This window comes from Ictalurus furcatus, chromosome 17 (assembly GCF_023375685.1).
Source record: "Ictalurus furcatus strain D&B chromosome 17, Billie_1.0, whole genome shotgun sequence".
NCBI lineage: Eukaryota > Metazoa > Chordata > Actinopteri > Siluriformes > Ictaluridae > Ictalurus > Ictalurus furcatus.
In genome coordinates, this window is record NC_071271.1 from 11,704,366 (window position 1) to 11,731,500 (window position 27,135).

General features: G+C 39.0%; 2 protein-coding genes across 3 annotated transcripts; one reads left to right on the forward strand and one right to left on the reverse strand.

Moving 5' to 3' along the window:
* Positions 1 to 1,021: 1,021 nt before the first annotated feature.
* Positions 1,022 to 20,558, forward strand: smtnl (smoothelin, like). The gene is made up of 10 exons (XM_053647061.1): positions 1,022 to 1,293; positions 1,469 to 2,090; positions 13,283 to 13,364; positions 13,450 to 13,704; positions 13,797 to 13,850; positions 14,069 to 14,147; positions 14,289 to 14,432; positions 14,537 to 14,660; positions 17,960 to 18,111; positions 19,571 to 20,558. Exons 2-10 carry the CDS (start codon positions 1,626 to 1,628, stop codon positions 19,695 to 19,697), a joined length of 1,482 nt encoding a protein of 493 aa, XP_053503036.1. The 5' UTR covers positions 1,022 to 1,293; positions 1,469 to 1,625; the 3' UTR covers positions 19,698 to 20,558.
* Positions 20,559 to 20,742: 184 nt separating this feature from the next.
* On the reverse strand, positions 20,743 to 24,846 carry tmem199 (transmembrane protein 199). 2 transcript variants are annotated; one of them, XM_053647063.1, is made up of 8 exons: positions 24,757 to 24,824; positions 24,589 to 24,666; positions 24,302 to 24,496; positions 24,057 to 24,130; positions 23,456 to 23,545; positions 23,313 to 23,355; positions 21,517 to 21,629; positions 20,743 to 21,355 (listed from the first exon to the last, which is right to left on the reverse strand). In XM_053647063.1, exons 3-8 carry the CDS (start codon positions 24,468 to 24,470, stop codon positions 21,260 to 21,262), a joined length of 585 nt encoding a protein of 194 aa, XP_053503038.1. In that variant the 5' UTR covers positions 24,471 to 24,496; positions 24,589 to 24,666; positions 24,757 to 24,824; the 3' UTR covers positions 20,743 to 21,259. The 2 variants fall into 2 exon arrangements, with proteins under 2 accessions (XP_053503038.1, XP_053503037.1); XM_053647062.1 differs by having other exon boundaries at positions 24,589 to 24,846.
* Positions 24,847 to 27,135: the final 2,289 nt, after the last annotated feature.

Here is a 27,135-nt window from a genome sequence, read left to right on the forward strand (position 1 = left end):
GTAGACTGATTGGCACGTGCGAGTGTGTATGTGATTGTGCCCTGTGATGGATTGGCACCCTGTCCAGGGTGTACCCCACCTTGTGCCCCATGCTCCCTGGGATAGGCTACAGGTTCCCTGTGACCCTGTAGGATAAGCAGTATAGAAAATGGATCGATGGATGGATAGATGAAACTTATACTAGATTCTCTTTTACTGCTCAGCATGGATGCTTCCTATGAGTGTCATATGTGTAATGTTCGCACACAGATCTGTAATGTAATGTCAGCAGGGGTTTTGACTGTCCAGGCGGACACTCATAAATTACCTCCTATGTCTCTCAGCCCTCAACCCATCAGTGTTTACAGTAAACAGAGGATTGGAATGTAAAGTTGTTTCAAGCTGTGTGCCTGGCTTCATTGTGGGGTCTGCGTGGCCACTGGCACTATGCCTCCATACACCCTCACACCCCTCCTCTGTGCCATTCTTTTGATAAGCAAAGTTTGTTCTCCCTGGGATCTGGTAACACACACACACATGCACACACTCAGAAAACACAGAAAACCCCTAAATCTGTTACTTACTTTGGTGTCATATTTCACAATGGGACATTATATTCGTAAAATCATTCATCATTCAGGTCAATGTGCACACTTATCTTGAAAAGACAAAAGTCCTGCATGATCTCTGAAAGGGTAAATGTCCTCTGTTTTTCCCATGGCCTGTAGGTAACCTAGTTTTCCTTTGAAATTCTGGTGAACAATATATAAAACATAAATTCTGTTTAACAAAAATGTTATGATACCAAAAAGTCTCACTGGACTGGTGGAGTGTCCCAAGAGTGCCCTATGCCCTTCACTGTTCTGGGTTTGTAAAAGTGAGATTTGGAACAAACAAAAGGCCTGTCTGTTCTGTTCTGATGTATGACAGAAAAGAAGGAGAGGGAGGGAGACAGATAGAGAGATAGAAAGTAAGAGAGAACAAGCATTGTGAAAGTCCAGAGTGGCAAATACACTGGACAGAGGAGAAGAGGGACAGGAGAGAGAAAGGAGAGAACAGACAACAAAAACAAAAGGGGACTATTTCCAACTGCTAGCAGAGGGAGAGGATAGAGTGTAACTCTCCTCCCTTCTTCCCTCCCTCTCTCTCTCTGTCTTTCTCTCTCTCTCTCCGTTCCCTCCCCCAGGCTGAGTAGGGGGAGATTAACCTGACTGTTTGAGTTGTACTTTAAAACAGCACAGCAGGCAGAGCACTCACTCTCACCCAACTGGGAAAGCAGAACTGGTTCAGTAGGAAGACACAACTGCAACACAGGTCTGTAGACATATACACAATATTCACAATGTTCCAAAAATGGTTTCAATGGTTTTAGCCACAGCTCACATGCTCTCACTATGCTATGTGTTGGTAGAGTTTCATCTAGCTTTACAAGAAAGTTGTTTCTGGTGATTGAATGGGAAATTAATCCAAGTTGGTGCTGACTCAACAGGAAGCTGCTGGTGGATCTTTGTGGACCTGTCTGGGATTTTTAAGTTGTCTACTAACAGTAAAAAAATATCTCAGTGAAGTGCAGTTAATTGAGAACCCCAGATCTCTGAGAGAGTGTGTGAAGAGAGCAGCATTAGCAGAGCATTGGACTGGGCAAGATGGACACTGGCCCAGCGTTGGCACTAGCAGGCGAGGGTCCTCCAGAAGGTGAGACGGTATGTGCTGCCTTAGCACGCTACGAGACCACATTGCATGATGCTGTGCGTGAGATCCACGTGGATGTCAGTGCTTTCAAGCTGGGTGTAGAGCGTCGCCTGGAAGAAGCGCTGCACATGAGTGGCCCGCTTGGCCAAGCGGTGGCTCAATTGCAACAGGAAAACCGGCAGCTCCGTAGCCAGCTGGAAGCCCTTACGCGCCAGGTGGAGATGCTGACAGGCACTGTGTGCGATAGGAGTGCTCTGCTGGGTTCAGGATCGATGCCAACCCGCCCCCAAAGTAGCACAGCAATAACCCAGTCACCCCTTTCACCCAGCAGTGCGACAACCCCCAGTGGTTCGGCCTCCAGCCCCGTTACCACGCGCTTTTCCAGCAGAGCTACCTTCTCTGTCAGCAGCAAGACCAACGTGAGTACACACACCTCAGCAGCAAAAGAACATTGGTTACAAGAGGGTGGGGTTTATGGGTTAGAAGACTTGAAGCCAAGAGTTTCCTAAGCCAAGAAGTGCAATGATGTCAGATTTTATGAGTATAAGTGAAGCTTGGAAATATTTAGACATGCAGATACTAAAGAACCATTTGAAAAGTATGTGCGTGACTGGACAAGATTTAATTTTACACTATGCCTCTTGTAAAACATTTCCAACAACTAAGATGGTTTCAAAGGTTTAGTCTACAAAAGATGAATATGAGGGCTAAGATGGGTCCCAAAATCAAAGTACAACAAGATGACCACTGGACACATGGAATTATTTAGAGTTGTCTCCATGTGTGTCTTACAGATTTACTTTAAACTGGCCTTGGGCAAGAGCTGTTAACTTTCACTATTTCATTGAAATTTAATCTTCTGCTATTAGCAGTCACTGACTGAAACCAGAAAAATATTTAAAAAGTAAAGTAAGCTGGATTTATTCAAACCAGAACTGATGGCATTTTCCCATAATTAGATTAAGGGTTAATTATGTTGGTGTTTTCTTTGAGTTTCTTCAAGTAGACTCCCCTCCAGTAAGATTACTTAAGGCTATAGTTTAGAGGTCATCGTGTTGCCTGCACATGAAATTACTCTCAATCTCGCAATTGCAGTCTAACAGGAGCATTTTTTGTTCCATTAAGTGACCCCATTCCTTCCTGAGCTCAGCATGCAGCTGCAGTCTATAACTCAAAGTGATGCTTGACTCAACCACTCAGACCCATACACAATTAAAGCAACATTCACTATATATATTTCTTCAGTCCTCTTCTATCTCTCAAGCTCAGCACATTTGCCTCACTTCACCTTCATATAGAATATGACAAACTGTTACGTATAGTGCATGCAAATCAGTAATCATTGGTTTTGGGGTCATTCCATCTCAAGTGGTCCAATGCAGGTTGCATGACCATTTTTAATTTTCTTTAAACATTTTTTTGAGTGATTACCTCTATATATCGTCATTGCAAAATGACCATTTTTAAAAATTATTATTTTACTTGGTTTAACTACAACAGCCATCTTTGTGTCCTGGCACAAAAAAAGAGAAGCATCAAATCTGAAATGTTCTGCATGCACACTATATTTACCTACTGTAGGTACCCCCTAAAAAAATTAAGACTGAAACTCGAATCCTTCCCATTATAAACTGACCCTAAATGTGGAACTGTGAGCAATCTTGAGCATTACATTTGGCTTAAGTTCTAAGTCTAAGGAATAAGAATGTGCTAAATATTTATATATGTTCATGTAATGTGCTTGGACCAAAGCGCTCGGACCATCCTGAGCCAAGATATTGAGGTTTCCATAAACAGCTGTATAACCAAAATTTGTTGTGTGCCATAACACAACAGGTTGTTGTAGTTAAACCAAGTAAAAAATATTTTAAAAAATAAATAATTAAAAAAAAAAAAAAATGGTGGATTTGCAATGCCAATACATAGAGGTAATCAGTCAAAAAAAATAGACAAATTAAAAACTTCCAAGCAACCAATTTTGCAATTATTGGACCACTTGAGATGGAGTGACCCTGTGTAAGTAATACAGTACATAACTTCCTGTTAATCGAACAGCTAAGCTGTTTCTGGTTTTAACAGATTTCTTTTCTCTGTTGTCCTTTTAGCTATGAGGGAGAGTGAGCACAAGTTTTTTTTTTCTTTATGCCACATACACACCTGCAAGCTCCATAATGAGAGAGATATGATTCTGGCCTTGGACAGCACAGAGAGTGTTTCAGCAGGTGTGAGGAGCTCTCCCTCTGCTCCAGGCTATTATGCTGTATTGGAGAGAGGGTGAGAAAAGGACAGAGCGGAGGCAAACTCCATGTGTGGATGTGTGCTAGCCTGTCCCATAGCAGTTGTATATGCAGCTCTGCTATGAACATCTGCAGACATCATACCTACCAAATATCACACTTGATCTCTCACACTCACTTCTCTCTCCATATCTGTAGCCCTGGTTATCTCCGTCTTCCATCCCTCTATGGTTGTTTTTTTTTTTTATCCTGTGCTTAGACTTGGTCTGTAGCCAATGTATTCTTCCAATTTTTCTCTCTCCATTGCTTAGATTGTCTCCCACACACATACTTACTTTGTCACTACATGGCCTTTGTAACCTCTTTAATGCCCAGGTTGCATTAACCCAGTCTCTTTGGTGAGGGGGTCTACTGGGTTCACCTCCCTTAACGTCAAGCTCCAGCTCCAGCAAGACTATATACAAGTGGAATTCCCTCAATGTTCCATAAATAATATCTTCTTTAAGCCCCCCTGCCCCCCCTTCTGCTCTGTGCTGCCTGTGCTGCTGTTGTCAATTACTTCTGCATTTCTGCAGTTTCACTGGGCCATTGTGTCAACATTCTGCCTCATTTGAAGTACATTGAGAGTGAGGATTAGATGAACATCCAGAACAGAACTTCCCTCCCTGCACCTGTTTTTCCACTGGTCTTTGTACAGTTCTAGGTGTCCCTGTGCCTCTTGGCTTTTCTCCTTTTACTCACCCTCATAGGTCAGGGACAGTTACCTTATGTTCAGACTACCAAGCAATAAAATTTAATTTTCTATGTACATGTTCCTCAAAGAGCCAAAATTTCAGCAACAGCAACAAGTGACAAAACAACAGTGCAACAAACAACATATGAATCGAGGTTTTTACAATTCTGTGCAAACTAGGATTGATACAGTAAGGCGACAATTCCAAACAATTGGCTTGAACGGTTCCTTGTACCGATTCTGTGGCACATGTGGTCAAACGTTTCCTCAGTTAACCCTAACCCTACCCTAACCCTCTTTTGAGTGATCAACAATTTAAAAAATGTTGCTATTTCACAGATATAACACAACGTTCCATTGATTTGCTCACATTTCTAAAAGTTGTTCAATCGTGGGACAGCATGCTCACTGCCCCATTTAGCTCCAGAGAGTTATTACTGCACTGCTAATAGAGGCCAATTAGGGCAGGAATAATGCTGCCCCATGCTCACTCTGTGAACATTTTCAGTTGAAGACGAGCAACTGACAGGACACTTAATGACAGGGTTGCCAAATTGGGCTAGTTTAAAAATTCTTGTGGCTGCCAAGATCTTGTTTTATAGCAAACAATTAGAATTAAATCTATTACCTTTCTACAAACAGGCGCAGACATTAGTGTGTCTGTGATGTACAGAACCAATATAAGTTATACTGCAAAGTTTGGGAGAGGGAAAGGGGGATTATGGAGTGGATAATGTCTAGACATCAGAAATGTATGTGCATCATAGTGACCTTATTTCTCATGCAAAGGCTGAAACATAAGAAAAATGTGTCTCCCATTTCCATTCTATGGTGTAGTTTCAGGTATTTTGTATGTGTTTTTGAAACCTGGTAAACACAGCTGCCGCATCAAACACAGTTGAATAAAGGTACAGTGTGTCTAAAACCACTCAAAACGAGCCGCTAGACTGTATGCTGGATGACTGTATGTTGTCGACTCTCAACTGCCTATTAAGGAGTTACTCTAAAAATGCACTAGATTGTAGCCTATAGCATAAGTCAAGTGTCATATCCTGTCAACTTCATTTTGTTTGAGGTATCATTATTATGTCATTCTGGGCCACCCAAATTTATGGTCACAAGCCGGTGCTGGATAGGGTCCATCACTTGAGTAAGTCAACCTCTATTTTAAAAGAAAGCATTAGCTAGCTGGAAGCTTTTATACTTAGCATTACAACACCGTAATTTCAATAGCAATATTTCAATTGTGCTTAAGCATGATACCTGTTAACATTCCCTTCGTATACAATGGAAAAATTTAATGAGTACCATTATGCAATGAGAAAGGGACAGAGATAGAAGAATAGAAGAAGAAGAAACAGCTTTATTGACCAAGGAATTTGTTTCCAGCTCGCAGGTGCTTTCAGTATTTTTGAGTGCAACACACAGTGGGGTGCAAAATACTGTATAATAAAGAAATAAAGAGATATAAATATATAGATTGATCAGAGTACATATGGTTCTGGATTCAGATGAGTAATTATACCGTGCTGTACCTTGAAATACTCAGCACTGCCTTTTCCTGGTAATGGTCGACAAATTGCTCTTGGCTCAGTGGGCTATCTGAGATTACTCAGTACCACTGCATATCACTGCCACTGAACATTTATCACAAAGTGCCTTCTGACGGGAAGTTTATTTGAGAAAGAGTGTTGTGTGTGTGCATGTGAGTGTGTGGAAGAGGTGTGGAGTGAGATAAGTTGTCCATGGCTATGATCTGTGGAAACTGCACCAGAGGACAGTGTGTGTCTCGGTGAGAGAACACAGACACACCTGATACCAAAATATTTTAACACTGTTAAAAAACACCCACACATTTTATATACCACACTGGGATTTGACCCAAAATTTGTCTGTCATATCTGCATCTGAAATTCTTAACCAGTGATGCAAGTTAGATTTAATCAAGACAGAACTGATGACATAGTTCTTACACTGAACAGCCAGGCTGAACTGTTGTACCACAAATTACTGGCTCACTAGCCTTCATCAGGACCAATCCATGTTCATGAGACCAGTCTTATCACCTTTCCTTCTGCATGCTACAATCAGTACTGAACCGTAAATAAGCTGATGTATTATGTCATCATGAACCTTGGTATGGTCTAAGATGGATGTTTTCTAACTGGTTCCAAAGTACTTTTGGCTCTGAGATTTTGCCTCACATGGTTAGCACATGTGAGTGTGTTGGGGTTTGGCAGGAAAGTGTATATTATTACCCCATTTACCTCAGTGTGCCAGCAGATCTGATTTTATGGCTATCCATTAAATGCGTCCAAAGCTTTTCTTAATCCTGGGTATTTCAGTTAAATTAAGCTCTGAGGAATGTCTATTCACCTCATACACTTGGATCTATATATGGCCTAATTTACTCCATTTTTCTTCATTTCCACATATGGCAGACAGGCCTTGACATCACTCTGGCAAAGATGCAAGCTTGACTTCATGCCTGTATTAGCAAAAGCTGATATGCATGTAGTGTCTTGAAATCATACTGTATATTTAAACAACACACCTGGTTAGATAGACTTTATAGATAGATGTTTTTTATAGGCATTTGAAATGTGCTACTTGATGCTCTCTCTCTCTCTCTCTCTCTCTCTTTTGGTGTGTGTGATATGCATGACATTTTAAGCCTGGCTACAGAGGATCCTGGCCAGGTGCCAGCACTCTCACAATGGAACGGAGTATATAATCTCCTCTTGTCCTGCCTGGATCTCTATGTTCAGCACAGGTTCCTGCCAGAGTATAAGGAATGGAACAAAAACTATAGGGTAGCTAATAATATAGTGAAGTGGAGAGCAGTGTGTGTGTGTGTGTGTGTGTGTGTGTGTATGCGTGCATGCACGCGTGTGTCTGTGTGTGTGTGTGTGTGGGAGGTGGGTGAGGGGGCTGAAGAATTCAACCGCTCCCATGCTGCCCCCTGGCTCTCCTGATTATTTCCAGGCAATACCATGTATTCTCATCTCCATGGTTACAAGTTAATAATTCCTAGTTTATAGGGTGACCTCTCTGGCCTCTAGACTTATTGTTCCTGTCATAAAGGTGTGTTTGTGTTTGCATGTTTGTTTGTTTGTGTGTGTGTGTGTGTACTCACAGAGAGCCCTGTGGTTTTATTACTTTTATTAACACAAGACGTTCTGTGACACTTGGGTTCAGCTCTTCCTCCAGCCAGTGTCTTTTTTCCCCAATATGTCTCTTGTTTTCAGTTGAGTCTGCCAAAGGGGTCGAGATCTTCTGTAGCTGGTGATCTGAAACCCTAAACCAGCCTAAGGGCTCTTAGATCCAGGGTGCCAACTGCTATATCATCATGGAAAGATGGCCTGAAAATTTCCTCCCTCCCTCCATTTCTCGTCCGAGTGCTGTGCCTGACCCTTGGCTTGGCTTTGTCTTACTTTGCTCATAAATTATCACATCCTGGACTGTGCCATTCATCTGTCCTGAATTTGCCATAATTTTATTATCTGTGCAAATGCCCAACATCTATTTATTTACTGAATTATTGTAATTTCCCATTCCTCTGCTTAGCTGATTCTAGACTTTCCTCCCATTATTCAACCAAGCCCAATATATTTCACATACAGTCATGTTTGAAAATGTGTCAATATTTGGACAAGCAAACATTTGATCCCCTTTGAAACAGTGCCTATTAATAAAGGTGATGCACTCTACATGCAGTACATGCAAGAAAACCCTCAAACATCTTGCAGCTGAAAGAATATTGCATGGAAGAGTGGTCAAAAATTCCAGAAAGCTGATGTCAGAGACCAGTGGACAATTATGCAAAACGACTACAAGAAGTTATTTCTGCTAAAGAGGGCAATACTAACTTCTACTATTTTTCCTTGTGGTTTTGTTCAAGTTTATAAACTTTATTAATAGGCACTGTTTCAAAAATGATCAAATGTTTGCTTATCCAAATATGTCAAAAAAGGCAAAAATTTCCATGGGGTGTACTAATTTTTTTCCACATGTATATCTTCCAGTAATTTCACAGAAATTGAACAATATGTTATCCTATTTCATTTCCATATCAAAGTTTCCTGGGACTCCTATCTTCCGTGCACACTTAATCCTTTCCCATTTAATTAGCACTGAATTCCTACAAAAGTACATATCAAAAGGGGCTTGTATGTGTCCCTGTACCCTGCACCAAGCCCACTAGAAATCAAACTACCCCTCTTTACCCGGTCACATAACACTAATCTAAAGAGCAGCCTCCATACTTTTAATAATAATTAACTATGGCTATTTGCAAGGCTAATGCACATATTAATTTCCTTGTCAGTATATGTAAACACTATATGTAAACAGTGTATTATATTGCACATTTTTGCATGCAGCACTGAACTGATAGATAATGTGTCTGTTGTTTATCTCAGTGGGAAGCAACATATTCTAAGCCCTCACTGCTTACAGTAGATGCCTTTATTCAGGTTGCGTCCGACGTTGGAAATAGAAATTGCAGGCTTTGTGCCCTTTGAAAAACAGATGTTAGAGCCTCTTTTCCTACAAAGATGCAAGTTCCAGGTGGAAATTACAGAGCAAAGACCCTCGTAGGCCCCTATGATAAAACCGTCCTCTCTTTGCTTGTTTCTGCGTGCTGCTTCACAAGATTTGCATCTCACTGACTTTCCATTCACAGAAACAAGGAGGAGTAGTCAAATTACTGTCAAGCTGAAATTTCCCACAAATTTTACAAGCAATTTCATTCTTGTTCTCGATCAGAGCTGTATATGATGGGACATAAGAATAGTACTTTCACGAAGACATTTCTACATCAAAGCAGGGTTAGTGGGTGTCACTGTGTTAGTGTCACTATGTGGAATCATCTGAGACTCCAGAGTTTTCTCACAACATGCCCTCATTGTAGTCAGCATTCCATTCACCCACACTGCTCAAATGTCGAAAGCTAAAATATTCATCTCATATATATCTAACATCCCACTGTCCCCTCATATTCTTTACCAAAGCATTCAGCTTTCCTTGTGTAGGCTGTGGAGCATTGGCACAATAGCTCTGGCAGTTACATGCCTGCTCAGCCGCAGTGTGAAGTTCCCCAGTTTTTGTGGGGTTCTTATTATGTTAACCAGCTGGGCTGCTGTGAGAACACGTCCAGAATGAGCCGGTGATCATGCACACATAATCCTCCTGTTCGCACCCCAACATTTTTTTAGGCAGGCAGCCAGCATGGGGGAATTCTCATTTTAGTACAGCATGCTCACATGGGACAAGTCTGACATTTAAACTCACATGAAAGCCTTTCTCTGAGTGGACTCCATTGTCTCACTTGCTGGCTCTCGTTCCACTTTTTGGCCAGGTTGTGCACAAGAACCAATGCTGCTTTCTTCTTTCCATGCATGGAGTAAAATAGACCATTTTGCACAACAATGCTTAATTAAAAACAAAAGAGTAACAGGGAACCACCTTCTGTTGGTAATGAGGGTTCTTTGCTTGAATAAACAGACAGCGCTCACACCACACACTCACAACTCAAATTCAAATTCAAGTGTTTTCAAATTCAAAACTCTGAACATTATCAGCATACCTTTACCTATTTGGACTTTTTATTATTCAAGCTTATAGCCATGATATTTTACCAAGATGCATGTTTTCCCACTTGTGCCATGAATGTCACATTACATTGGATGTGACATATAACAATTTCAATGATGAACAATGGAATCTAATGGTGATTTGCTCTACAATGCCGGTACTGTATCTTGGACTGTGCCACTGAATTAAGAATTTCATCCTTGGCTTTGATGGCCAAAAGCTTTCATTTTGTTGGGATTTTCCCCATTTTCTCCCACATTTGTTCACCTGCCAATTCCCATCCACTAGCCAGCTCTCACCTATCCTACAACAGCTACTATTTGGGCATGGTGAAGGCTAACATCTGCTTCCTCTGAGACATGTAAAGCCATCCAACCCCATCTTTTTGAACTGCTGTTCAGTGTAACACACTTAGAGGAAAGTGCTATCTGTCCTCTTCTGCATACATAAGCTCACAGACACCCATGACTGGTTAGTGTCGCTGTGATTGACAGGGGAGGGATAATATGAGAATGTGTCATTCTTCCAATCCAGAGAGCATGGGCAATTTTTGTCCCTTGGTTCCCAGATAAGAATGGCTGTGGCATTGTTGGGATTCAAACTCACGTTCTACCAATGATAGGGTGAAGGCTTCTTCATTTGTGAGCCATTCTAATTGCAGACATTTCTCCAATTGTCAGTTCATGTCCTTAGTATTATAAGGTATCATCCATTCATTCATCTCCCATTAACCCAGGTAGAACCTTATAACACCAAGGTCATGATTTCACTGTTTTAAATTGGTTGCTTCAAAAGCATGTTGTAGGATAATAGGACATCATCCTCTTAATTTACACAAAAGCCCTAGCAAGAATTGTACTAGGGCTTGTCCTGGTCAGAAGCAGCACAAGTGTTAATCTCTAACTGATAAATTAGAGTTGAAGCTGTGCCTGTAAGGTCATCCTCATCATCATCACCTTCTGGGAGCCCTCAGGTGAGAACCTCAGAACCTCCAGGAGGAAATATAGTGTTGTTCACTATAGACCTAAGAGTTTAGCTCTTCTCCTGATCTCTCTGGCAAATTAGAATAGCCTAGAATGAGGTCTTCATGTATTGCTCCCTACTGATGTTATGATGCATTCTAGGAAATAAAATGATTGATTATACCGGGAAAAGAGAAAAAGATCTTGCATGAATGTGTAGGTCATGCTGTGTGCGTGTGTGTGTGCGCGTGCCTATGTGTGTGTTTGTAAGGTTATCTTTTCAGTCAGAGTAACTGAGTTACTCCCTGTTCAGTGCAGAAGGTAAACACGTCAGAAAGGCTTAAGATGCGTAAATATATCTTCTACTTTTTATGGGTCAAGTGCATGCACTGCATGGTGGGCTTGCTACTGCAAGCTGTCTATCTTTGCTAGCCTGAGAGCCTGACCTGTCAACAGCACTCCTTCTGAGGATAATGCCACATAAAGCACAGCTCATTGACGTGGACCTGGCTGTGTGTTCCGCCAGAGAACTGGAGCTGCATGATTTCCATGGTTCTATGGTGTATTCTATCTCCCCTCTACCTCACAGCTGTTCAAGCCCCTCACCCTCCAAAAAAACTCACCCTTCAACATTCCTCTAAGCTTATGTCACTTCTGTTCTCCTCCAAAGATTCAATTACCCTCTGCGTATCATTCTTAGGAATTTATTTTTCATTTTCTGCCAAGTGTGTGCATATGTGAATGTACAACTTTATTTTTATATTCTGAGTGCATGATTGCATGTTGGGTTTTTACACTCCTGTGTAGGTTTGTGCGTGTTGGTGCCTGTGTGGACACACATGAAGAAGCAACAAGTTTCTAGAAAAAATGAAAGTGCATTTCCTTGTCAGATAAGGAGTCATCTGGATGGAGTAAGAAGAGTCTGCAAAAGGCTGTGTCATATATTTCTGGGAACGTGACCTTTTTAATAAGTACAAGATTATTGGTTTTGCATGATGTGTGTATTAGTTCAGAACCCTGTTTAGTCCTTGAGTCCAGGTATTTTAGGTTAACAGAGACTGGAGGTGATAGTGGCAGACAGACTGCACTAGTGGTTCTGATAGGAAATGCATAAATCTGGCTGTCAAAATAGACTGATTAGATTAAATCACTCAGCCATCCATTTGAGTGCTCCAGGAGATGAGATCCTGTCCTCGGCGAGAATCTGGAGCCTCAGAGGAATGTTAGACTGTTTGATCTTTCTGATTAGGCCTTATTGGATAATTGCATCAAATGTCATGTTAATCTGGCTTTTTCTTCTTAGTAAAACTCGGTTTACATACAGCAGTGACATACAGAGTGTCTTTTATCTATAATACATTACCACAAAACAATTTACCATAATGGGTGCCTATAATTATACAAAAACCTATTCAGGTACTGTTTTTCATATCATCATGAAAACAAATATTGCGTTGGTCTCCATGACCTGATGGGTTCCTTCAGAAACAATGTGTATCAGTAGCAGGCTGGTATTCTCAACACAGTGCTGCCAGACAAGCACTCGTCACAGACATGGTCAGCTGTTTAGGCTTGTTAATGGCAGAGCAACAGAAGATAACCCAAGGGACTTAGTATTTCCCTATCCAAATTTCCTAGCACAAAAATAACCTGACAAACAAAACCGTGACAAGGAAAATGGGCAATGGTTTATTAATGGTTCATAAACCATATATTGTTCAAGCATATTTCATCTCCTAGTCTTTGGAGCCTGGGAGTTTAAATATTATGGAGTTTACTTTACTTATGTGTTCATGGTCCAGTGGCTTAGCAGCTAGCATTGCCCTCCCAGGCTCGCTAGTTTGATCCTGAGCTCGGGTTACTCTCTGTGCAGTTTTCCCTTTGTGCATGTGGGCTTCCTCCAGGTTCTCTGGCTTGATATGCTAAATTGATGTCCTGAGATGTACTGACAACCCATCCAGTGTGTATTCCCACCGCAAGCCCAGTGTTCCCAGGATAGGCTCTGGATCCAACATGTTCCTGACCAGCATAAAGTGGCTACTGAAAATGAACGCATGAATGAATGGTGTGTTTATATCTTCCAGAGCATTGAGCGAGAAGAGCCAATCGAGGTGGATCCAGCTCCAGCCCCCTCTAAATTGGAGAATGGACACACATCCACAGCAGGTAATGGTCCACTGCTTCTCAATCAGACATAATACATACCATTGATTATCCACGTTTATAGTTCAGCTGCGTCTGTTTATGTCAGAAAACTCCACTGTGCCTGCAAGAGAGAATTCTCCACCTATTGGTGTGTCACGACAAAACTCTTCCACTGTATGTATGGCAATGCCACACTTGCCAATCACCGCCACTACCAAGATAGCTGACTCTTCTGGCCTGAAAAGCCCTGAATCGCCAAGCAGCCCAATGCAAACACTGCCAAATGTAACAGACACACAGCATGATAGCGAACCAGCTTCCAATAACAACGAGCCACAACTTGAATCTCCAGTTCATGCAGGTACACATGGCTAACAGTCATAACAGCCAGACAGGTTCTGTCCCTTTTCTCTTTTTCTATCTAACTCTTGTATGTCTGAATTGTTCATCTAGTGTCTTCTGTGAAAACATGGACTCCGAGTCCAGTGAGGACAATGGGCTATTCAGGTATCAATAATTTGCTTATCAAACTTGCTTATCTGATTAGTGTGTTTAAGCAAATCATTGATATATTCAGTTACTAAATGATGTGGTTCATTATATGACAGTATTACTGTTTTGAGTTCCGGAGAATACATAGAGGATAGAAATCTATGGAACGAAGGAAAAAATACAGACTTGGCTTCCTGCTTAATCTAACTGTTTATATATTCTGTAATTTGCAGAGAAAATATCGTCTTCTGTGCCTTCTAAATCTGTGGCTTATTCAGGTTACCCTGCGCTCAACCAGCACAACGCAGAAAGGTTGGATTCAAGAAAACTTGAATGCTATAATCACTTTGGCAAAAGAACACATGCACAATACTTTAGTGCTCCATTCCAGAGACATACTGTAAAGACCCCCTGAATAACACAGGCATATAATAGGGATATTGTGTGTATCAGGAATGCAGATATTGCAGGAGAGCTGTCCTTTGGCAGGGGCTTGGAGCGCAAACGTGAGCTCGTGAGGTCACAAACTCTCCCCCGCAGCATTGGGGCCCAGGCACGCAGGTCTATTTTTGAGCGACTGGATTCTGAGAATAACAGGTAGAAGGATTTTTAGCCTTGTTTCCACAATCTCTTTGTCTTATGCTCATATTTCTTTCTTCTAAGCTTTTGCATTCTTTGTCTTTGCTTCTTATTTGTTTCAGTCAACCCAAACCCGTGGACCCTAAACCCAAATTGAAGCGCTCTCAGAGCTTTGGTGTGTCCAGTGCAAGCAGCATCAAACAGATTCTTTTAGAGTGGTGTCGCTCCAAAACTATTGGATATCAGGTAAGGCATTTCAGATGCATATTACTTCTAATAGAAGAGCCAAGAAGCTTGAGCAAGTATGACACTTCTTTAAAGCAGCAGCAGTACATAATGTAACTTTTGGGTATATGTCAGTTGACTCAAATATAGAAGACACAACCAATCTCAGACGTTTAAGGTCTAACCATCTATTAGCTAGACAACTAAAAAACAAGGCAGTAAACAGAGTGGAAAACACTATGCAGATGGATAAAGCGCTGGCAAATTAGCCAGCTAATATTAACTGCTGTAGGATAACTAGCCAAAAACATGCTCGTAGGCAGATTTGTGACACTAAATTGCCCCTAGGTGTGTATGAGTGTGTCAATATGTGTGCATGGCTTGTTTTCAAGTCCAAGGTGTATATTCCCACCCCATGTCCAGTGTTCCCTGTATAGGTTCTGGCTACACCATGGCTTTGACCAAATTAAAGTACTTTCAATGAAAAAAACAAATGAATTAATTAATTGTTCAGTAGCTAGCTAACAATTAATATATCTTAACTGATCAGCAAGAAAAAGGTTAACTCTGCATCACTTTTGGTGACTGCCTTTTTTGTTTGTTTGTTTTAATGTCATTTTAATCCTTTTTTCATTGTGATCTTTAAAAAATAAAACTAGTGTCAAATCTGACCCAACAAATCTGACCTTTAATTATTTTGTTATTTTGAGGGTTTTGTTAGACACATTTTACCACACATTTGTAATAATGCTACTTCTTTCAATTTAACTATAAAATTTTGTTCTTAAAAGCTCTCCAATACGTCTAGTTTACAGACAATGTAAACAAAGTAATGTAAAATACAGTAATTAAGCATGGTAATTAGACCTTTCACCAATGATGCAAACAACATTCAAAGAAATGTTCTATGGCAATTTGTGGCAAATCTTAAGTAAGGATTTAGAGAACTTAAGAGTGAAGACCCACCTCTTCTCTGAGCACTTAAATCCAGAAAGATACAGTATACTCTGTTTTCATTTTTATACTAACTTGGTATACGAAATCCTCACTAATAGGGCTTTAGCTTAACAGTATTCTCAGACACTGACCTATTTTTTTCTAGCATGAAGATTTTTTTTTATTTTTTATGGAGACTGTGAAACTAAGTTGCTCTGAATAAGAACATCTGCTAAATACAGTAAATGCAGCACTACTTGCTGGCTACAGTTCCTTTGTCATCTGAAACTGAATTCTTTGTTCTTGCGAGTGAGTCTTACCTCATAGATTTATGGAGCAGTTGCTATAAAGTATTACTGTGTGAACTGAGCAAAAAAAGAAAAAAAAAAAAGAGTTTTCTGTACGTCAGATGGGGAGTATGTGAGTTGAACTACGCACTGCCTCTTCTGTTCTCCTTCACAGCTGAGCTCATCTTTCCATATGGCCCTAGTTAAAGATGGTGCCGTCATGGTCAAGGCACATTAAGCACAAAAACAGAACAATATACAAAACACAGAGCACTAGAACACTGGATTGATGACAACTATGATGTATGTTTTTACATTGATCAATGGGGTTGCATTCACCAAATGGGGTTGAGGGCATAGAATTAAAGGGCAGGGTTCGAAAGACAGATTTAAAGCAGGAGGGGTAGATGTAAAATATTACACCATTCAATCTAACATAAAGTTACAAATCCAGCTTTTCATTTTTTGGTGACTTCATCCTGTGAGAATCATAGTCAGAAATAATGTTTGACAGATAACATCGACAAACACTTGGCCTAAACCTCAGAAGTTCTCCAAACGTGCTTCGGATTATAGCTATCCAGTGGGAGAACCCTGCAGATGAACATTATTCATACACCATATTGTGTCATGTATACTACAGGCCAAATGGCCAAATACAAATGTCTGCAGAAATAATGCATCACTTAATTTGAATTTAGAATTTGTATTTTGAATTAAAACATTTTTAATTACAATGTATGAACTTGATTTTTACATTCAGATGAAGATGATAAAGACTTAATTAATCTAGTGTGTTATTATTCCATTTTCTATTTTCCATACTGCACAAGCCAGGGGATATGGTGAACGGGGTTCTAACACATCGCAGGGCACAATCACACACACAATCACACACCCATTGTGTTGCATTAGGAGAAAATAATTAATAGATGGTCAATGTAAGGGACTGGTAGAATTTCTAATATAATATAGGGAAAACAACAATCATTTTCCTTCCTTTAGACTTGAGGTCAAGTTGCTTTTAATGCTGTTTTTGAGTTGGGTGTTGAACACATGATTTACCGGAAAAAAAATTTTTTTTTAACGTTTTCAAATCACACATTTGCTTGTGTTCTGCAGTGTATATAGTTTCGGACCATGGAATCATATTGTCCTATATGACAGATTTTAATCAATGTTTAAAAAAGTAGGCACGGTGGCTTAGTGGTTAGCATGTTTGCCTTGCACCTCCAGGGTTGGGGCTTCGATTCCCACCGTAGCCCTGTGTGTGCGGCGTTTGCATTTTCTCCCCGTGCTTCAGGGGTTTCCGCCGGGTACTCTGGTTTCCTCTCCAGTCCAAAGACATGTAGGCTGATCGGCGTGTCCAAAGTGTCCGTAGTGTATGAATGGGTGTGTGAGTGTGTGTGTGATTGTGCCCTGCAATGGATCGACACCCTGTCCAGGGGGTGCTGCGACTTTTTTTTTTACATTAACTGAAGTTCTTGATCTGTATCAGCATTATTTAATGCATTGTGCTGCTGCCACATGATTGGCTGATTAGGTACACGCTATATATAGCTGGTGTAAGCTCATAATTTCAAGACCTTCAGTTTACACGTGAAATTATTACCTTGACTATTATTTTCATGCTCTAATGCTCTAAAACAGCCATTTTAACACTGGAGACTGTTAACCACTTCTGTAGGTCACTCTGGATAAAAGTGTCTGCTAAATACTGTAAATGTATATGGGAAGACTTTGCTGGGTATCATCACTTTTTCACCCCTTTTAGTCTTAAGCATGACTCTTACCTCACAGAGCTTGCAACAGATTTATGGTTGAGTTGCTTTAAAGTGTTACTATGTGTACTCTTGGCAAGAAAAGCATTTTTCTCTATGTCAGGTGTGAGTTGAACTACACACTGCCTTTTCTGTTCTCCTTCACAGCTGAGCTTGTCTTTCCATATGGCCCAGGTTGAAGATGGAGCCATTTTAACTTTGTGATATCTGTTTGTTGTCAAAAGAAAACCAAACTCTGTGCCCAACACTCCAGGTGCAGGATTAGAAAACACTGTTATATAGTATGTCCTCAATTCTTTCTTTCATTTTCATATAGAACATCGACATCCAGAACTTTTCATCCAGTTGGAGTGATGGCATGGCTTTCTGCGCCTTAGTCCACTCATTCTTCCCCATTGAGTTCGACTACAATGCCCTGTCCCCTACCGAACGCAAACACAACTTTGAACTGGCCTTCAGCACCGCAGAGTAAGTGTTAAGCAACGTCCTCACTCTTTAGCTTTGATGTGAAAATATTTTCCTGGTGCCATAATCTCCACAGTCATCTGCAGTGCATTAGTGTACCTAATCTATCTTCACATTCAGCAATGAGAAAGTATATGATGAAAACTGAGCATAAAACTCTGCAAACCAGGACCAAGGACAGTCCTATTCGTAATTCTCAGGGAAAAAAAACATATCAGTTACAAAATATACACTTCTTTACATAGTGTTAAAAAGTGAAATGAAGTGAAGATTGACTGATGAGGATGTTGACCTTAGCAGAATGCTTTAAAATGAGCTGATCTTCTAGTTGAGCTGCATCACGTCATTCCTCAGTTTGGCAATAGAGATACTGTTACCGACTTTCCGATGCATCTGAGAACTGCATGTCTGTAACATATCCCACTCTTTAAACCGCAAAGCCAAGGCAACTAACCCCAGGCCTCTTCTTGCCCACAGCCTCAATTTTTCCATTACTGGAGCCAGACATTAATGAACCCTATAACTCCCTCAATATTGGTGCACACATGTATATCAGTTATTTACAGGGGTAGAAAAAGTACAGAAAAAAATTTGCTCAAGTTCAGTATGGGTACTGTATTAAAATCTTGTTTAATTACAAATTGCAAGTATGTATTATATAATATCATATATAGGAAATCTAGTATTATACTTTTTGTCGAGCTGCATTGTTATGAAACATAATTATATGTTTCAAATGTTATTATTATTGTTATTCTTAACAACAACAATAATAATAATAAATAAATGAGATCATAACAATAATAAATAGTATATAAGAATTTTTGTCAGTATTATACTTAAATAAAAACAATTGAATGTGGCCACACTACAAAATAAACTACTGAATTTGCTTTGAAATTTAAAGTCAGGACATGTTCTCCCTGTGCTTCAGGGGTTTCCTCCCCCAGTCCAAAAACATGCGTTATAGGCTAACTGGTGTTTCCAATTTGTCCATAGCGTGTGAATGGATGTTTGAATGTGTGTGGGATTGTGCTCTGCGATGGGCTGGCACCTCGTCCAAGTTCAAATGTGAATGATGTTACTGATCGACTCTATTGACCATTGCAATCACGATCTTTGAGATTTGGAAGATGTGATTGGTCTAAATGAAATACTTTAGTACTTGAAGTACTTTAGGTATAAGTGAAAATGAAACTTTTGCCAAAAATGTAATTGAGTAAGAGTACAAATATATTTTCAGTCACACTCATACAAACTCAAAAGTACAGAAATTATACTGGAGTATACATAAGTGTATTAACACTACTAATACTGTAGTGTAAGTGTACTAATGAACTTTTACGGCTTAATTATTTTCCACTTTTGCTTAATGAAGCTATATGTACAAAAGAACAACAACTCCATAGCAAATCTAAACCTTCCTTACTTCATTCACCCTTGATGAAACTTTCTCTTCCAGGAAGAAGGCTGGTTGTGACAGACTCATTGAGGTGGAGGACATGATGGTGATGGGCAGAAAACCTGACCCCATGTGTGTCTTCACCTACGTCCAGTCTCTCTATAACCACCTGCGCAAATTTGAGTGAGCCATCTTATTAAGTGTGAGACTTTTTCTGTTCAGAAAGTGCCCAAAGTGCTACACTGCCCCCTGTTGGACTGGATGTGACTCTACTACACCATATGATGACAGGGAGAGGTGAAAGATAAGGAGGAACACCTGTGTGATTTGCTCTTGTTTAATATGCCTCATGTTTTGTGGTTATGCTTTACCAAGAAAGGCCCAGACAGCCAATTTATTTCCTTTTTGTGTAACTGTTAGTGATATTTCAGTACAGGGAAAGCTGGAGGTTTTATGCGTCAATGTATTTTTACAAAAGTCAAAAAGAATTTGAAGGAATTGAACATTACCTGCAAAGATGCCAGACTGCAACAACACGACACTTTTTTCAAAACTCAGACATAGACGTGTACAGAAAAGCATACAATATATTCTAAGAATTTAGACCACTTTTTTATTTGCTGTTTATTTATCTTGTTATAAAAACATGGTCTCAATACAAGCATAGGTTTTTGTGTTTGTTCATTATACTTATAAAACTTCACAAGTTTTGCCAAAGTCTTTACACCATGAACAGCCAATTGTGTTTGCATCCAAAACAAATGCCACTTGATAGATTTACATGCTGTACATTTTGTTAAGAATAAAGCTGGATTAACAGTAGTGGTTATGAGTTAGTACGTGTAACTTTTTTTTTTTTGTCTTTTCAGCACTTTCTGCATATGCGTTCATTTTCAGGGTGCAAACGACTCCACGTTGGACTTTGTGGAGTTTGATTCATATTAAAGAATGATCAGAGTTTGTTTTTATGTGATACTTACACTGAAATACAGCTAATAACTGATTTTTTTTATGTGGGAGACACAGAAATAAACACATACAACACAAATATGAGAATGTCTGTCACCCTGAAATATTTAAGGAAATGAAATTTCACTCCAAATACAAAAAAGTCTTTTTGAGAGTTTTATGTTAAAGCAGACATCATACAACTTTTAAGACCTTTTTCTATCTAGAAATTTTCTATTTTAAAATGAAAACAGTCCTTATTAACCCACAGTGGATCAGGCAAGCATTTTCGACCATTTTTATTGGACAAAACTTCACCTGTATAAAGATGATCCTGATTTGTTATTGTACATCTGGATAACCAGACCCAAATCAACGATGTACCTAACTCTTATTTCTCTTAAACAAAAATAACATACGAGTACGCGTTAATAAAGTAGCCTTTATCCAGCTTCACAGAATAACATGCCAGCCCATTTACAATTTTTGTACGATTTATGTGCCATCTAGTGGATACAAACTGAACTGAATGTATACAAATAAATTCCCACACACAAATACATCCATTACATCCTTACATTAATGTTTATACTCTGAGTTGAAACACAAGGGTTTCTAGCTGCACACTTACTATCTTGAATTCATATGATTATTACAGAGCGCCCATCATTCTGGGGTATATTGAAAAATCTTTATTTTGAAGATCTGCATTCCTTTCCAGATGGAAAATTAGGATTCAATACAGTCTAATATGGTTCTTGACAACTGGAAATAATGAGCTTTTTCCAGTGTTGGCTGATGTTACGGCTCTCCCAGGTCACCCTCCATAGTGCGAACCAGGACATAGAGCTCTGCTAGACCAACTACAGATGCTGCAATCACTGCAGATATTATTCTCTGGGGGGGGGGGGGGGGGGACAGAATTTTATCAGTTCAGACGATTCTCTACTTCGAGTTGGACAACCACAGAAATGTAATTAATTATATAAATATAGATTCAATTAACATGCTCTTAACAGTCTGTGGTTACTCTGCTCTTTAAACAGTATGTCTCTTACCGCTGTAATTTCTGTGAAGATGTACTGACTACCCATGTAGGCACAAGCGAAGGCTGCAAGCACCGTTACCAAGAAATTAAACACAGTAACGACGACTGCTTTGACAGATCGCACTGTAAAACACAAATGCAAACAATAATGTAGATTCAGTGAGAGTTTATGAGAACGAATATGAATGTTTCAGACTTTGAAGCATTCTTTTCAAATGTATCTCAGTCATAATTGAATGAACTGTATTTTTTTATATATACAGAATATGTTTACAGTACAGGTCAAGGACATGCAGGGAAACACCTGGAATTATTGCAATAATATTAGATAGGAGAATATATAACCAGGGGGAATTTGAGATTTAAATAAGTAGATGTCCAAGATATTTTTCAGGGTATTTTCAAGATATCTTAGTGACTTGAAGTATGAAATGAACCGATGATATTGACCTTCTGTTAGCAAGAATGAATAATATATTTATCCATATTTATAATGAGATTAATCATGATAGAAACATAAGAGTGTTTGAACTGTAGGCTCTTGGTGTGCCACACCTTGTCATAGTGTTTCAGACAACCTCAAAATGATCTGTCATATGAACCTGTTATGTTTTGTGAAAATCTGTCAAAGCATTTATAAGTTACAGATGTAATGCTACAGACAAATACTTTTTTTTTTTTTTTTAGATAAAACAAAGTCTATAAGAGCCAAAAACCCATGAAAAAAGTCTAAGTTTAGTATACTGGCAAGGTCCAACATTTCCTTAACTTGACAATATCAGACAGTGGGTGAATGTTTCTTACACGTCTAGATGGTTCCATAAAAAATGCTTTATCAAACAACATAGAAAGTCAAAGAATACAAAATTACAACAACAAAAAAAGCCTTTACTCCTTAAAACAAATATGTAAAGTTTCAGTTCTTAACCTTACATCACCTATAAAAGGTCAAAATAGTGGAGAGATGGAGAGACAGTAAGAAAACTTATCCTTTCCCTGCCACGCACTTTATAAATGACACCACTTAAAATGGCAGAAGTCACTAAGTAAGGAAGGAAGTCTTTTGAACCAGTTACAAAATAAATAACATTATAGCTTGATCTTGTAAATGAACAACTCATACCAGTTACAGAATTGGCTCTTATATTTAGGTTAAACGTTTGTTGTTGTGAAAAGATGCACAAAAACAATGTGTGCCTAATAACAGTTCCTTGTTACATAGACAACGAGTTATGGCTTCACTTCCAGGTTGGTATCTTTGTGCTTATTAATGTTTTATGGATACATGCTTTAAAAAGCCACTTTTAAATGGGGCGGCTGTGGCTCAGGTGGTAGAGCGGGTTGTCCACTAATCGTAGAGTAGGCTGTTCGATTCCCGGCCCACATGACTCCACATGGCGAAGTGTCCTTGTGCAAGACACTGAACCCCAAGTTGCTCCTGATGGCAAGTTAGCGCCTTGCATGGCAGCTCTGCTACCATTGGTGTATCAGTGTGAATGGGTGAATGAGACACAGTGTAGGGCGCTCTGGATAAAAGCTATATAAGTGCGCCGTTTACCATTTAAATATCAAAAGTACATTCAAAAACTTGCATATGGCTAAATTCAGAACCAGACTTGAACCAGATAGGATAAAAGCTGTAGAAGGAGAACCCTAAGGCTCATAACACTTGTAAAGACACACTTGTAAAGACATACAACTCAAAATTGTGGTGTTAACAGTACATGCACTCCCTGTCACTGATGGTGTCCCTTACATCTTCCCTTAAAACCCCAGTTACCTCCCCCAAAAAAGGAATCTGCTGACCTTGTCTTCCAAAGTCTGCTAGGCTTCCATGATTATTAATTTCCTGTCAATGCGAAAAGATATCATTTTAAACTTACAAAAGTTCATAATGAATTTATGTTGATGATAACACACAAGTGTGAAAACAGAAAATCAGCACTTACCTGAGGATTTACATTCCGTGTGATTCTCCTATATTCTTCATTTGCCAGTTTTGCTTTAATCTTCTCCAGACGAGCCACTAACTGAGGGTTCTGCTCACAGTGCACAGTTGTGGAAATTACTTCATTTATGTTTAACCCTTTCATTTATATAAAAACATCTTTAGAGAAAAAAATGTATCCCTTTTTATTACTTAAAATTGCAAAACATTGTATGAACATCACTCATGCGTATGAAAAAGTAAATGAACTGTCAATGTGTAGAAATACTACGAGTAAAAAAGATGTTTCAAAAAAGTGGTACAAAATGAACATGTTGCATTATCAGCTGATTTCAGAAGTAAAAAATAATAATAAAATAGTTCACCGGTGTTCTCTGACAATTTTTTAAAATTCAGGATTTTGAGTGAAATGTTTGTAAAGAAAGGGAAGTATTCCAGAGAGTAAATATAATCAGGATAATGGTTGATGCTAAATGAAGGTAATGCTGAAGTGATTTATAGTTTCCTAAATACAGCCTTAAATTTATTGTCCACAAGTGTGGACACTATGCATGAAAGTGGTTCAAAGTAATACAATTCAGCCATGTTATAGTTTCACTTACTCTTGGAGGTGGCTCCACCTTCGGAAGATGAAGCATGCTGTCTTCAAGCAGCTCATGAAGATAAACTGGATATCCTGCAGAGAAATAAGATCTGTGTAAGTTTCCCTATGTTAACTATATATAATTATAGATTATTCAATCACACTATTTTGGATGTACAAGAAACGTAGTAAATGTCTTAGTGTATATAGTTTGAATATGTATAGTGTAGACCCTTGTTTCAAACTGATCCTAGCTTTTTCTACCATTCTGCTGAAGAAGTTTCTGCAGTTTCCTGGCAGTCTTGAATGAGATGATCGTCTGCTTTTTTAGTGCTTCTAATTCCTCAAGGAGATCCGGTGAATTACAGCATTGTTTCTCCAACTCTTTTATCTTCTCATGAAATCCTTCACCCAGTTTAAATGAATTCGCCATGGCGTTCAGAGTTATACGTGGAGAATCTGTGTGTGGATGAATCAACATCAAAGGGATACATCATGGACTGAATGAGCCAAAAATACTGCTAGATTTGTCTGATCATCAGAATGCTTACCAACAATGAATCTAACTGTTAGCTGTTAGCAGTTAGCAGTTAGCTGATGGAGATGTACAGTTTTCGAACCACCGTATACTCCAACCAAATAAAAGTAACATTACATTAGAATTATATTGTACCCTTCAAAAATAAGTATAAATTATATATTGTACATTATATGTATACCATATTTGGCGATAGATACAAGTCTAACTACAGCTGACTAGCTCCAGTCGTTTAGGGAACCCCATCAGCTGACTTGTCGCCTAATGATGACATAACCTGTGGCTCGCTTCTCGTGAGCATGACGTAGACAAAAACAGCGCGTTCGTGTTTTCTTTGTAAATAGCTGGATGAATAAAGTCTGCACACATGTAACTATCTGTTCAAACATTTACTTCAATGGGAGTAATGATGCAAACATTTCAGCTTTATCATCAATCTAGTAATTTTTTTACATCACGCTTTCCTTTTTTTTTTTTTTTTTTAAATAAAGGCTGCAAGGCAATATGCAACATACTTAAGGAGACATTACCTTTATTGCTTAACATGGACGCTTTTACACCACTTTCAGTTATTTATATATGAACAAGTTTAGGCATTCATTGAAAATAAATTCAGTAGAGTCTGGAGTTAAACCTATTTTTATAATGATAGATTATATTATACATTGCAAGTCACTATGGCCAAAGAAACATTTTATTTATTTATATTTACTTTTATTATAGAGAATGTTTTAATTTTGAAATGATTAAATCTATTACTTCCATGAAGTTGTTACCTGCTGGGTTAACAGCCACAGACACTGTGATTGTGGAGAAGGTGATATGACTATTTCCTTGGGATACACACTCAACCTGCTCCATCATTACCATGTTGCTTCGAGGCTCCAACACTCATCAATACTTCCTCTTCTGGCTTAGATAAACGCAATAATCAAATATATGGATTTATTGTGGACAGATCGGCTGTTATGCAAGCTTGAAATGCCAACAAGCCATCTGGAAAACTGGACACAGACCAGGCTGAATCCCCTCATGTGCCCTGCTGACAGACATAGCTGACCATGAATAGCTGATCACAGTCCCTGTTGCCTGACAGTTAAGCTGTGTCCTGCAGTCCAGAGACTGAATTGTACAGTTACACACTATCACAAGGAATTTGACTGGCAATTTGTAAAAAGGCTACTCGGTTTACCAGCTTGCTTCCACTTCATAATTTCTGGTTGGTCAATAAAATGTAGTTCTTCAGCATTCTTCAACATTCATCCAGTCTTCAACATATATTAGTGGACATCTCTAACCAGTGACAGCTGGACAGTAGGAGGCTAAAATCTAATATATATCAATAGCTCTCATTGTCTTACTTATGGCATAATAAGAATGATGTGGGGCAAACTACTACTACACACTTAAAGGCAGATAGGCAGCTGTATTTGTGTTTTGTCCTTTTCTTTGATAAGTGTTGAAAGTCCATAAAGACCTATTAGAGTCACTGCATATTTTCTCTGAATAAAACATAAAAGTGTAAAAAGAAAAGTTGTAACCTGTGTGGAGGAAAGGGATGATAGAGTAAATAATCCACTGCTTTCATGTTCATTAAATCTGTAATATATTTCACAAGCAACTTCTCGATCACTGCTAATGACGTGTGAAGGATGTGTCATTGTCATCGGCTAAAAAAACATCGGAGATTTACTCATACTGCATGGTGTTTAATTCTGTTTAATCAATTCACAGGTGCTGAAGCGTTGAAATTTAGGATGATCTTAATTGGATTCGCAAGTGTGCAATGTGATTCTCATGCTACCATTTACCATTAACAATGATATTTGTGCTGCGATGCTTTTGGGAAGCTCGACCATTACTGATAGACTGCATGAGTCTTGCTTCTTCATGTGTTTTTTTCTTACAGTCATTATTGTAAACACAGATAAATAAATTGAAAGAAGCCATATAATTCAGACTTAAGGCATTTAAGAGCAAATAATCTGATATGGATGTCAAAACTGAAAACTTATATTGATATTTTTATCTTTGAATAATAAGGGCCTGCAAAACCATTTATGAAATATCAAAACTGTGTATGAGTTAAATACATGTATTATTGGGCAAGACTTATTAGGGCATTTCCTACTTCATTTTGATAGCATTGTATAGAAAAGACCATATATGAAGTAATTAAATGCATAAACATACAGGAACAGCATTCCTATATAAGAAAGCAAAGGAAATATATCAATTTTTAGCACGTTGGTGTCTCAGAAAACACACATTCTAGTTTAGAGAACATGCCTGAGCAATTTATGGCTAGGGTTTTGCTTAAGATCCCAACTGTGGCTCTCTGTCAGTCCTGTGCTCACAATCTTAAAATCATCAGCTCAAAACCTAGTGACCCAGTTCATGTTATAGACATGAATATTTCCTAGTAATTTTGGAAATGCATATTTTTTCATCTCAGCACTTTTTGGGCTGGTCAGTGTAATCATGTTTTTGTTGTTGCTGGACCCAGGAACAGTCCAACAGATGAACTCAGACATTCCTCACCTCCCATGTCCCATAATGA

Bases quoted from the DNA above. Each gene is read 5' to 3' on its own strand.
- smtnl (XM_053647061.1), top strand. From the start codon at position 1,626: ATGGACACTGGCCCAGCGTTGGCACTAGCAGGCGAGGGTCCTCCAGAA. The intron at 14,148-14,288 runs GTTGGATTCAAG...TGTGTGTATCAG, and splicing joins AACCAGCACAACGCAGAAAG to GAATGCAGATATTGCAGGAG. The intron at 18,112-19,570 runs GTAAGTGTTAAG...TTTCTCTTCCAG, and splicing joins CTGGCCTTCAGCACCGCAGA to GAAGAAGGCTGGTTGTGACA.
- tmem199 (XM_053647062.1), bottom strand. From the start codon at position 24,470: ATGGCGAATTCATTTAAACTGGGTGAAGGATTTCATGAGAAGATAAAA. The intron at 23,546-24,056 runs GTAAGTGAAACT...CACTGTGAGCAG, and splicing joins AGGTGGAGCCACCTCCAAGA to AACCCTCAGTTAGTGGCTCG. The intron at 21,630-23,312 runs GTCAGCAGATTC...TGTGTTTTACAG, and splicing joins AGCAGACTTTGGAAGACAAG to TGCGATCTGTCAAAGCAGTC.